This window comes from Heterodontus francisci, chromosome 11 (genome assembly GCF_036365525.1).
Source record: "Heterodontus francisci isolate sHetFra1 chromosome 11, sHetFra1.hap1, whole genome shotgun sequence".
Lineage (NCBI taxonomy): Eukaryota > Metazoa > Chordata > Chondrichthyes > Heterodontiformes > Heterodontidae > Heterodontus > Heterodontus francisci.
Genome location: NC_090381.1, coordinates 64,213,005 through 64,226,213, shown reverse-complemented (window position 1 = coordinate 64,226,213; position 13,209 = coordinate 64,213,005). Strand labels below are relative to the sequence as shown.

Below are 13,209 nucleotides of genomic sequence, written 5' to 3'. Positions count from 1 at the left end.
ACCGTCTATCGTGTTGTGTGGCACTACCACCGTGCTAAATGGGATAGATTTCGAACAGATCTAGCAATGCAAAACTGGGCACCCATGAGGCGCTGTGGGCCATCAGCAGCAGCAGAATTGTACTCAACCACAATCTGTAACCTCATGGCCCGGCATATCCCCCACTCTACCATTACCATCAAGCCAGGAGACCAACCCTGGTTCAATGAAGAGTGCAGGAGGGCATGCCAGGAGCGGCACCAGGCATACCTCAAAATGAGGTGTGAACCTGGTGAAGCTACAACACGGGACTATCTGCATGTCAAACTGCGTAAGCAGCATGCGATAGACAAAGCTAAGCGATCCCATAACCAACGGATCAGATCTAAGCTCTGCAGTCCTGCCACATCCAGCCGTGAATGGTAGTGGACAATTAAACAACTAACTGGAGGAGGTGGCTCCATAAATATCCCCATCCTCAATAATGGGGGAACCCAGCACATCCGTGCGAAAGATAAGGCTGAAGCATTTGCAACAACCTTCAGCCAGAGGTGCCGAGTTGATGATCCATCTCGGCCTCCTCCTGAAGTCCCCAGCATCACAGATGCCGGACTTCAGCCAATTCGATTCACTCCGCATGATATCAAGAAACGACTGAAGGCACTGGATACTGCAAAGGCTATGGGCCCTGACAATATTCCGGCAATAGTACTGAAGACCTGTGCTCCAGAACTTGCCGCGCCCCTAGCCAAGCTGTTCCAGTACAGCTACAACACTGGCATCTACCCGGCAATGTGGAAAATTGCCCAGGTAAGTCCTGTACACAAAAAGTAGGACAAGTCCAACCCGGCCAATTACCGCCCCATCAGTCTACTCTCAATCAACAGTAAAGTGATGGAAGGTGTCATCGACACTGCTATCAAGCGGCACTTGCTTAGCAATAACCTGAACAGTGACACTCAATTTGGGTTCCACCAGGGCCATTCAGCGCCCGACCTCATTACAGCCTTGGCTCAAACATGGACAAAAAAGCTGAATTCAAGAGATGAGGTGAGGGTGACTGCCCTTGACATCAAGGCAGCATTTGACCGAGTATGGCATCAAGGAACCCTATCAAAACTGAGGTAAATGGGAATCAGGGGGAAAACTCTCCGCTGGTTGGAGTCATACCTAGCACTAAGGAAGATGATTATGGTTGTTGGAGGTCAATCATCTGAGCTCCAGGACATCACTGCAGGAGTTCCTCAGGGCAGTGTCCTCTGCCCAACCATCTTCAGCTGCTTCATCAATGGCCATCCTTCAATCATAAGGTCAGAAGTGGGGATGTTTGCTGATGATTGCACAATATCCAAGACCATTCGCGACTCCTCAGATACTGAAGCAGTCCATGTAGAAATGCAGCAAGACCTGGACAATATCCAGGCTTGGGCTGATAAGTGGCAAGTAACATTCGCGCCACACAAGTGCCAGGCAATAACCATCTGCAACAAGAGAGAATCTAACCATCTCCCTTTGACATTCAATGGCATTATGATCACTGAATCCCCCACTATCAACATCCTAGGGATTGCCATTGACCAGAAACTGAACTGGAGTAGCCATATAAATACCGTGGCTACAAGAGCAGGTCAGAGGCTAGGAATCCTGCGGCGAGTAACTCACCTCCTGACTCCCCAAAGCTTGTCCACCATCTACAAGGCACAAGTCAGGAGTGTGATGGAATACTCTCCACTTGTCCACTTGCCTGGATGGGTGCAGCTCCATCAACATTCAAGAAGCTTGGCGCCATCCAGGACAAGGCAGCCTGCTTGATTGGCACACCATCTACTACCTTCAACATTCACTCCCTCCACCACCGACGCACAGCGACAGCGGTGTGTACCATCTACAAGATGCGCTGCAGCAGCGCACCAAGGCTCCTTAAACAGCACTTTCCAAACCTGCGACCTCTACCACCTAGAAGGACAAGGGCAGCAGATGCATGGAAACACCACCATCTGCAAGTTGCCCTTGAAACCACACACCATTCTGACTTGGAACTATATTGCAGTTCCCTCACTGTCGCTGATTCAAAATCCTGGAACTCGCTTCCTAACAACACTGTTGGTATACCTACACCCAAAGGACTGCAATGTTTCAAGAAGGCAGCTCACCACCACCTTCTCAAGGGCAATTAGGGATGAGGAATAAATGCTGGCCTAGCCAGCAACACCCATATCCCCTGAACGAATAAGAAAAAAGAGCTAAGTTTTCATCAAAGTTTGAACTAATTTTGAAGATAATATAATATGTAAATAATGTTACTTTGATCCTATTTCATCAGTTGAATGGAGAACCTAACATTTCCAGAGAAACAAAGCAACCTATCACCCAACAATCCCCATTCCTGGAATATATGTTGATGGTCAGGCTGGAATTTCCACTCATGCAGTTGGATGATGAAGTGGCTGAGTGTATTCACTGGTGCACTGAAATACCTGCAAAGAGTTATCTGTTGATCCAAGCTCCAATGAATTAGGTGGACTCTGTTGAGGCACAGTTTTCTTGAGCTAGTCTCTCCCTGTTTGTTCAGTTAGCAAACTAAAATCATATTATCACTGTAAATATATACTGACCTTCCTTGAATTAAAGTAAAACAGTGCATCAGTGTATCCCATTCAATTTAAGGCACTTGAAGTACCATTGGGAATGAGATCAAATCTATTCACCTTGTAACCAGTTGTCTTTGGGTTGAGATGATATTTTGAGGCTTTACCTGGCTATTTCTCTCTTGCTTCATGTCAAAGACCACTCTCATAAGTGAGTCCTCTCTGCAAACTAGGGTGACATTAAAGGCACAATATTTGGTAATGTAGTATTGCCCAGACATTTTTGCTCCTGTATCAGATCATTGAATTGACATGAGTTATCTGGTGTTCTAATCTTCAAATAGTAGAACAACACATATCAGACGATATGACTTAAGCTATATGCTACAAATTTGGTTTATTAAATGTAAAGGTCAAACACTGGCTTAAAATCAATGCAGCAAATTTTACTTGGTTACAGGATTGCTAATTTATATCTCCCTAGATAGAAACGTGTTGGGGCGGCGCAGTGGTTAGCACAGCAGCCTCACAGCTCCAGCGACCCGGGTTCAATTCCGGGTACTGCCTGTGTGGAGTTTGCAAGTTCTCCCTGTGTCTGCGTGGGTTTTCTCCGGGTGCTCCGGTTTCCTCCCACATGCCAAAGACTTGCAGGTTGATAGGTAAATTGGCCATTAGCAATTGCCCCTAGTATAGGTAGGTGGTAGGGAAAATATAGGGACAGGTAGGGATGTGGTAGGAATATGGAATTAGTGTAGGATTAGTATAAATGGGTGGTTGATGGTCGGCACAGACCCGGTGGGCCGAAGGACCTGTTTCAGTGCTGTATCTTTAAAAACAAGATGCAACACTTAATAATTAACTCTCAGTAATGCTAATAGTGGAACAACATTTGTTAAGTCTCTTATGCAATGTCTTTAGGAGTTTGTTTCTATCACAATGAATCCAGAACAGCTGATCAACTGGAAAAGAAGTAAAACTGCAAGTGTTGTTCCTCGGAAAGCAATCTTTTAATTGCCATTGATAACATATGGTCGGGTGTGGGCTTTCATGGAAAAGTTTTTTGAAGATTAAATGGCTTGGTAAGATCCTGCAGGATGGGGTTATGACCTGGATCCCCTTGAAAACCTTTGGACCAGTGTAATGGGATGATTTAAGGTTTTGTGGTGTGGAAACATGACCATTATTGTTCATTTGACTATTTAGATGAAGGCGGCGCCGCCAAGCAGCGCGGGGGGTCGCACCAATGTCCCGCCCCCCCCGCTGCCGGTAATATGCGGCGGACACTTCTCGACATCAGGGGTCAAGGCAGGCCTCTCTCTCCCCGCTGAATTTTACGGGCCCCCCTACCATGACCCACGCTGTCGAGGGGCTGATAAAATTCAGCCCAAAATCTCCATCTTCATCTCAAGCACCTCTGGAGGTGTGGCGAGCCAGTTTTTAGTGACCTTTAGCTGGTATTTCCAAAGCCAATATAATGATTTACTGATTGTAGTTTCTTGTTTTATGAAGCACGAGAACAAGCTGGTTGAAAGTATTACATTTTTGTGCTTAATTGGTGGCCAGTTCCAGAATTTAAGGTAACGTATATAATGTCAAATGATTGAGGACACAATCAGGGAGCGGGAAAAAAGTAAACTGATGATGGTGCACGCTCCCTCGGCTATGCTGCCATCACTTTTGTAGGACGATAGCAACCAAACTATTGATATTACCAAGCACGTAACTGCCCAGAGCTATTGGACAGGAAATAGAATCCCATGCTTTATGAAAAATGCTGAATGAAAAACAGGGGCCTAAGACAGAGTAGTCAGATATTCCACACTGCACAGCTCAGCAGTCTTTTATATTTTGTATTTACAGGTGGCTGAGCAGCTAATGACAATTGCTTATGAACATGGAATAAACCTGTTTGATACAGCAGAAGTGTATGCAGCTGGCAAGTAAGTGAACACCCTTATTATCCGAGACTATGCCTAATGCCAAAGAAATGCAGCCGTTGTCGCCAAGCTACTCAGCTTGTATCAAATTCTTATATTTGAGGTTTTATTACTGAGCAGATATTTAAAACTAGGACTGGACTTTCAAAACCTTTCTGACAGTTGAATTTTTTGCTTTTTTTTCCTTTGTACAGAATCCTTTTGTATGTATTTCCAGAATTTACATGTTTATTTTAGATGCTTATTTTGTGTAAGTGCGATGTTTTAACATTTTAGCACAATCTGTGCATATTTATTCTCAAAACTATAATGACTCCTTAAACTGTTTGCAGCCTGAAATTACTGTTTCTCTCTGGTCTCTCTGTATAAAAATGGCATAAATCAGAAACTGATGTTACAGTGTGATTATCAGTGATCAAAATATTGTTGTTCCTTAGATGGGATATGCAAATGAACCATAGCTTAGTGGATCAGCACATCAGGCGAATAATGCATTGTCCTCATTGCAAAGATAGTTCAACTTTCAAATTGATCTAAGGCTTTAGTAGGTCCCAACATTGCTTGGAGCGAAAATGAACTTCCTCATTTTCAAGAAATCTCACTCTGACCCTGGACTCCATTGTTCTCAAGTTTATAATGCCAGCAGATAGGACATCTGTCAAACTAGACAATTTTCCATATTGGAATGTGAATTTCATGCTAATATAGACGGATTATTAATCTCATGTGATCTGATTCTCCTTGATTTTACATTAATCCCTAATAGAGACCTAAAACCCAAGAATTCAATTTAAATTTTAAATATACTATTTGGTCTTACTAGTGGCGACAGCAAATAAACTACAGAATTTAGTTTAGATTGTCGTTTCGTCGTACAGAACTTGAGTATTCCCGAAAATAGAGACATGTTGTCGAAGCTTTTTGTCTTGCACTCATCAGGACAATCTGCAAGAATAACCAATGTAAGGGAAAACAACAACTTATACTGCATGAGAAGAGAGTGCTGATTGGTTGGCAATCATGAACATACGTGAACTCTGGTAGAGGCGTTGCCACTGGAGAATGCACCAGTTTACAGTGACTGACAGTTAACTGCCAAGCTTTGTTGAAGTTTAAACCAGGTAGCTTGACTCTGACTTGTCAAGGCATTGCCTGAGGAATGAACCAGCAAATGGCTGTCACTATTTTGTTCAGCTGAAACAGGCACAATGTTTGTACATATTCTTTCTGTCTGCAAAAAACAGGACCCTGTGTATTCATATATGTAGCTTCCAGTACGTGCAAATGTGCCACAGTGCGAGCCCTACTGACAATCTTAAATTGGTTGTCAACGTAATTCTTAGCACACTGTGGATTATTTAGCAAATGTTGTCCAATTGCAGAATCACATCTAATGTTGGAAACTGTGTTTTGAGTTTTGCAAGCACGGGCTGGTTGGGTACGGCACGTACCTTGCCCGTTGCGAACAGCAGAAGGCACATGTTGTTTGATACGATCCGCCAGTCTTTGGGACGTACGGCCTATATACCTAGCATCACACTGGCATTGAAATTCAGATATCACATTACTCATTTGTGCGATAGGCAGGACGTCTTTTTGGCTTGACGGTAGCATCCTGTTAGTGGCGAACACCACACATGTTGCTACTACATAGTAGCAGCGTAAAACAGCTAGCTTTACCTGTTGCTCAAACTTTTGGGATACATTACCCTTCCAGGGTAATTTGAGGTAGACTGGGCAATTTTCAGGGCCGAGAAAGACCACCTTAGACTCGTTCATACATTTGCGCAATATACAGCGAGAAACGATCTGATCAGGGTAGCCATTGTCACGCAGGATGTCTTTGATGCACCCTATTTCAGCATCAAGCTTGCATGGTGAGCAATTGGCTTGGGCCCTATTTATGAGGCGGCCAATAAGGGCAATCTTATAGCACATGGAACTGTAAGAATCCCAACGAGTGTATTGACCATTAAAGGTAGGTTTGCAGTAGACCATGGTAGAATTTCTCAACCAGTACGTTGGGAGGGAGCTCATCTCACTGCTCCATTTCAAAGGTGAATTTGAATGCAGGATGGAGCCCATTAAGACATGTAAGGAAATTATTGCCTGCAGTTGCGGATTCAGATACAGCAAACATATCTACATATTGGAAATATGCTAGAGTTAGGAGGTTAGGTGTCATTCCATCAGACACATTTCTCATGGAACCCAACAAAGGTGTTTGCGAGAGCTGGGCCTAGAGGGGATCCCATGGCAACACCATCTATTTAGGCATACATGATGTCATTAAAACTGAACTCAACTGCACGAGTTGCCGAGTTCATAAGTTCAATGAATACTGATTCATGCAATGGTGGTGGATCTAGATCGCCATGATACAGTGCTGCTGTGCAAATATCTATGGCTTCCTTAAGTGGTTCATTGGTGAATAGGCTAGCAGTGTCAAATGAGCACATGGACATGGCATTGCTATCGAATGCAAGTCTTGTATGGTCTTCGCATATGTGAAGGAATCCTTCACTGTGTATGTGATGAACTTGCTCAGAACTGGTTATAACAATTCACCCAACCATTTGGCCAATTCATGTTATGCAGAACCAGTCATAGTTAAGATAGAGCGTAGAGGAACATCATTTTTGTGTGTCTTGGGCAGCCCATACATACGCGGACGCAGCGAGCCCTGAGGACGAGCCCTGTCATATATATCACCCGGCAGCTCATTGCTCTTACACAAGTCCAGCGAACGTTTTTATAGCTTACTTTTGAGCAAGGCTATCCAATCATGTTGAGCGGCAGGTCCAATGGATACAAATTTGGACTGGTCATTAAGAATGGCGTGCATTTTGTTGATATAGTCACAATTGTTAAGGATGACTATGCCCGTCCCTTCGTCAGGTTTACTGATGTGTATGTCTGGGTTGGTCTTAAGGCCTTGCAACGCTGTCAGACATTCACTTTGCATGTGGAAATCAGACATGTCGTTCGGAATCCCGCAATACATGTGTGCTAGATCAGCGACACGCGCTTTCAAGGATTCAGCATCTTCAGTGGACGGTGGTTTGTGGCGGGAAATTTGGGAGTAGAGGAGTTCGAACTCAGCAAATATCTCTTCCCGTTTAATTTGGGATGAAGGCACACCAAAATTGAAACCATGCACAAAAACAAACTCCTCACTTTCTGAGAGTACATGGCCAGAGAGATATAGATTAGTGAACCTTGGGATAATTCAAAACATTCAAGCCATTGTCCTGTACTTCAGCTAGCTTCCTTATCAAGCATTGGACTTTGTGGGTGCAATCTTCAACTCATGCCCAAAACACGGCAGAGAGACTGAGTGACTGTCCAAATCTGGTGTCAGTAGTCCTGAACATTTTTGATTTGGCCTCATTCAAATACCTTTGTGGTCAGGTAGAAAATCAGGTGACTCCCACGCTGAGCCAGCCAGCAGGTCTGGCCTGGAGGGTGGCACTAATCCGGGTTGTGGGAGTGCTGGAGGTGGGGATGCTACCATGGCCTGACAGGAGGCTGAGGTATCCTGTGGGGCCAGGAGAAGCACCTTTTGAGCTAATTCTAGTGGTGCTGGTTAAGTCACTCTGTGTCTGGTACAATTGGACCGAATGTGTATGGAGGATGCTTTGCTTATTTGTACGCGTAAAATTGCAAACAGGGTCCTATTATTGGCATAGGACCCTGATTCGCATATTTACGCAACTTCCTACTGGAAGCATCTTGCAGGCTTGCCCATTTATAGGGCCACCTCAAAATTGCATCAGCTGGGCGTTGGGCATCATTAAGGCAACCAAAATACTCCCCAAATTTTTGTTTTTCAGGCAAATTTGATGCCATCAATTGAAAATCACCTCATGTTTCTCCACTGTAGACATAATCACATTACAAATCAAACAAAATCTACTGAATCTTCCTAACTGGATGACTTGCTCACCAGTACGCATTATTATACTATCACAAGATTATGCTGGGTCTCGATTTCTACTGATTACATCGATATGGCGCTTTAACTGCCAGCGGGTTTCCAGCAGGAAATTGCACCAGCAAGTTAATTTCCCACCCACCGGCAGCACACGCAACCGAGCCTCCTTTAAACCCCTCCAGTTGTCATCTTGCCCAAAGCAGCGGAACATTTCATGACAATATGGTAGGTGGCAGGATCAGGTGCGGAGAGTTTCTCACATTCAGGAAGGGGAGGTCTGGGGCAGAGAAAACATAAACTTGTTGGAGAAGCACTCTTGGACCAACAAAAGAAATAAACGCACTTACCTTTACCTCTTCCAGGGCTGATCTTCTGTCCAGACTTGGCCTGGAGGGAAAACTACAGCAGCTCCTTTGTTCAGGCCTGAGTTAAAATTGCATTTGGGGCTGGATAACATAATTGGGACTTAAAATACATATGTAACAATGGGCCTCCCTGACTTTGGGTGGGTGTCCTTGCCATCTACTCAGGAAAGTGGGTTAAAATCGCTGATGACAGGATCCTTGCAGCTTCAGTGGGGCTAAATAACTTAGTTCATCTAACTGCTTACCTGTCAGTTTCCATTGGACAAGTAGGGTTAAAATTGCCATTTGTGGCCATTATCAGTTCCCTGAATGAGCAGCAGTTGTTGTGGTTGCAGAGAGCTTCACAGTATCAGGTTGTCATCCTTTGGATGGAGCATTCTATGGTCATGAGAGGCTGCACTGAATTGAGATAATTGGGTTAGAGCGGCAACCAAGTTTTGGCCAAGTTTTTATTCTATCATTTTAAAATAACGCAAATTAATTTCATATTTAAAAGAGAACATCAACTGATGGGGAGCTGGCATATTCAATGTAAACACTTTCTACTGTATGTATGGCAGTGTTCTGGTTATGTCATTGGAATAATCGAGAGATCAAATCCAACCATAGGTAGGCGGTGGCATAGTGGTATTATCACTGGACCAGTAACCAAGAGACCCAGGGTATTTTTCTGGGGACATGGGTTCGAATCCCACCACAGCAGAAGGTGGAATTTGAATTTAATTAATAAATCTGGAATTAAAAGCTAGTCCAATGATGGCCATGAAACCATTGTTGATTGTTGTAAAAATCCATCTGGTTCACTAATGTCCTTTAGGGAAGGAAATCTGCTGTCCTTACCTGCTCTGGCCTCCATGTGTCTCCAGACCCACGGCAATGTGCTTAACTCTTACATGCCCTCTGAAATTGCCTAGCAAGCCACTCAGTTGCATCTAACCGCTACGAAGTCAATAAAAAGGAATGAAACCGGACGGACCACTCGGCATCGACCTAGGCACCGGAACCGACAACGGCAAACCCAGCCCTGTCGACCCTGCAAAGTCTTCCTTACTAACATCTGGGGGCTTGTGCCAAAGTTGGGCGAGCTGTCCCACAGACTAGTCAAGCAACAGCCTGACATAGTCATACTCATGGAATCATACCTTACAGACAATGTCCCCGACACTGCCATCACCATCCCCTGGTATGTCCTGTCCCATCGGCAGGACAGACCCACCAGAGGTGGTGGCACAGTGGTATACAGTAGGGAGGTGGTTGCCCGGGGAGTCCTCAGCATCGACTCCACACCCCATGAAGTCTCATGGCATCAGGTCAAACATGGGCAAGGTAACTCCTACTGATTACCAGCTACCGCCCTCCCTCAGCTAATGACTCAGTATTCCTCTATGTTGAACACCACTTGGAGGAAGCACTGAGGGTGGCAAGGGTACAAAATGTACTCTGGGTGAGGGACGTCAATGTCCATCACCAAGAGTGGCTCGGTAGCACCACTACTGGCCGAGTCCTAAAGGACATATCTGCTAGACTGGGTCTGCGGCAGGTGGTGGGGAACCAACATGAGGGAAAAGCATACTTGACCTCGTCCTCACCAATCTGCCTGCCGCAGATGCTTCTGTCCATGACTGTATTGGTAGGAGTGACCACTGCACAGTCGTTGGGGAGACGAAGTCCCACCTTCACATTGAGGATACCCTCCATCGTGTTGTATGGCACTATCACTGTGCTAAATGGGATAGATTTAGAACAGATCTAGCAATGCAAAACTGGGCATCCATGAGGCGCTGTGGGCCATCAGCAGCAGCAGAATTGTACTCAACCACAATCTGTAACCTCATGGCCCGGCATATCCCCCACTCTACCATTACCATCAAGCCAGGAGACCAGCCCTGGTTCTAAGAAGAGTGCAGGAGGGCATGCCAGGAGCGGCACCAGGCATACCTCAAAATGAGGTGTGAACCTGGTGAAGCTACAACACGGGACTATCTGCATACCAAACTGGGTAAGCAGCATGCAATAGACAGAGCTAAGCGATCCCATAACCAACGGATCAGATCTAAGCTCTGCAGTCTTGCCACATCCAGCCGTGAATGGTGGTGGACAATTAAACAACTAACTGGAGGAGGTGGCTCCACAAATATCCCCATCCTCAATGATGGGGGAGCCCAGCACATCAGTGCAAAAGATAAGGCTGAAGCATTTGCAACAACCTTCAGCCAGAAGTGCTGAGTGGATGATCCATCTCGGCCTCCTCCTGAAGTCCCCAGCATCACAGATGTCAGACTTCAGCCAATTCGATTCACTCTGCGTGATATCAAGAAATGACTGAAGCCACTGGATACTGCAAAAGCTATGGGCCCTGACAATATTCCGACAATAGTACTGAAGACCTGTGCTCCAGAACTTGCCGCGCCCCTAGCCAAGCTGTTCCAGTACAGCTACAACACTGGCATCTACCCTGCCATGTGGAAAATTGCCCAGGTATGTCCTGGACATAAAAAGCAGGACAAGTCCAACCCAGCCAATTACCGCCCCATCAGCCTACTCTCAATCATCAGTAAAGTGATGGAAGGTGCCATCAAGCGGCACTTGCTTAGCAATAACCTGCTCAGTGATGCTCAGTTTGGATTCCGCCAGGGCCACTCAGCTCCTGACCTCATTACAGCCTTGGTTCAAACATGGACAAAACAGCTGAACTCAAGAGGTAAGGTGAGAGTGACTGCCTTTGACATCAATGAGCCCCAGCAAAACTGAGGTCAATGGGAATCAGGGAAAACCCTCCGCTGGCTGGAGTCATACGTAGCGCAAAGGAAGATGGTTGTGGTTGTTGGAGGTCAATCATCTGAGCTCCAGGACATCACTGCAGGAGTTCCTCAGGGTAGTGTCCTAGGCCCAACCATCTTCAGCTGCATCATCAATGACCTTCCTTCAATTATAAGGTCCGAAGTGAAGATGTTCGCTGATGATTGCACAATGTTAAGCACCATTCATGACTCCTCAGATACTGAAGCAGTCCATATAGAAATGCAGCAAGACCTGGACAATATCCAGGCTTGGGCTGATAAGTGGCAAGTAACATTCACACCACACAAGTGCCAGGCAATGACCCTCTCCAACAAGAGAGAATCTAACCATCTCCCCTTGACATTCAACAGCATTACCATCGCTGAATCCTCCCACTATCAACATCCTAGGGGCTACCATTGACCATAAACTGAACTGGAGTAGCTATATAAATACCGTGGCTACAAGAGCAGGTCAGAGGCTAGGAATCCTGCGGCGAGTAACTCACCTCCTGACTCCCCAAAGCCTGTCCACCATCTACAAGGCACAAGTCAGGAGTGTGATGGAATACTCTCCACTTGCCTGGATGGGTGCAGCTCCAATAACACTCGAGAAGCTCGACACCATCCAGGACAAAGCAGCCCGCTTGATTGGCACCCCATCTACAAACATTCACTCCCTCCACCACCGACGCACAGTGGCAGCAGTGTGTACCATCTACAAGATGCACTGCAGCAACGCACCAAGGCTCCTTAGACAGCACCTTCCAAGCCCGCGACCTCTACCAACTAGAAGGACAAGGGCAGCAAATACATGGGAACACCACCACCTGCAATTCCCCTCCAAGTCACACATCATCCTGACTTGAAACTATTTTGCCATTCCTTCACTGTCGCTGGGTCAAAATCCTGGAACTCTCTTCCTAACAGCACTGTGGGTATACCTATCCCACATGGACTGCAGCAGTTCAAGAAGGAAGCTCACCACCACCTTCTCAAGGGCAATTAGGGATGGGCAATAAATGCTGGCCTGGCCAGTGATGCCCACATCCCATGAATGAATTTAAAAAAAATAGCAGTTTGAGAATTTGAATTCAGTTTTAAAAATTTGGAAATAAAAAGCTAGCATCAGTAACATGTGACCATGATGATGTTGGGTTGTCATAAAAAGAAATCCATTACTTGAATGGAATCTGCTGTCCTTACCCAGTCTGGCCAATTGGGACTCCAGTCCCACACCAACGTGGTTGACTCTTAAGTTGCCTAGCAACAGGAAATGTATCAAACTGCTGCAAAGCCTCCTTACCTAATAGCATTGTTGGAGCATCTTCACCACATTGTTACAGTTGTTCAAGAAGAAGGCCCACCACAAGCTTCTTAGGACAGCTAGAGATCGGCAATAAATGTCGACTTTGCCTGCAATGCTCACATCTGAGGGTGATTTTTTTTTTAGTTATTTCATTATTATCCTGCCTAATAGGATTTTTTTCTTTAGTGATGGGGTATGTTACATTTAAAGTGCAGCCCCAAAAGTGGCATTCCTCTTGAATAATTGGTGTGCAAAGGTTAGACTGCTAACTGATTGCATTGCCTTCATTAAAATGAAACATATCTGTCACTATGCAA

At 45.4% G+C, this 13,209-nt stretch overlaps 1 protein-coding gene across 3 annotated transcripts in view; it reads left to right on the top strand.

Moving 5' to 3' along the window:
* The window catches only part of kcnab1a (potassium voltage-gated channel subfamily A regulatory beta subunit 1a), a 322,091-nt gene that overhangs the window by 215,056 nt on the left and 93,826 nt on the right, over positions 1 to 13,209 (top strand). For all 3 annotated transcript variants that reach the window (XM_068041466.1, XM_068041465.1, XM_068041467.1), the window contains one exon: positions 4,428 to 4,507. In XM_068041466.1, the coding sequence (XP_067897567.1) occupies positions 4,428 to 4,507 (80 nt within the window). The remainder of the gene's footprint in view (positions 1 to 4,427; positions 4,508 to 13,209) is intronic.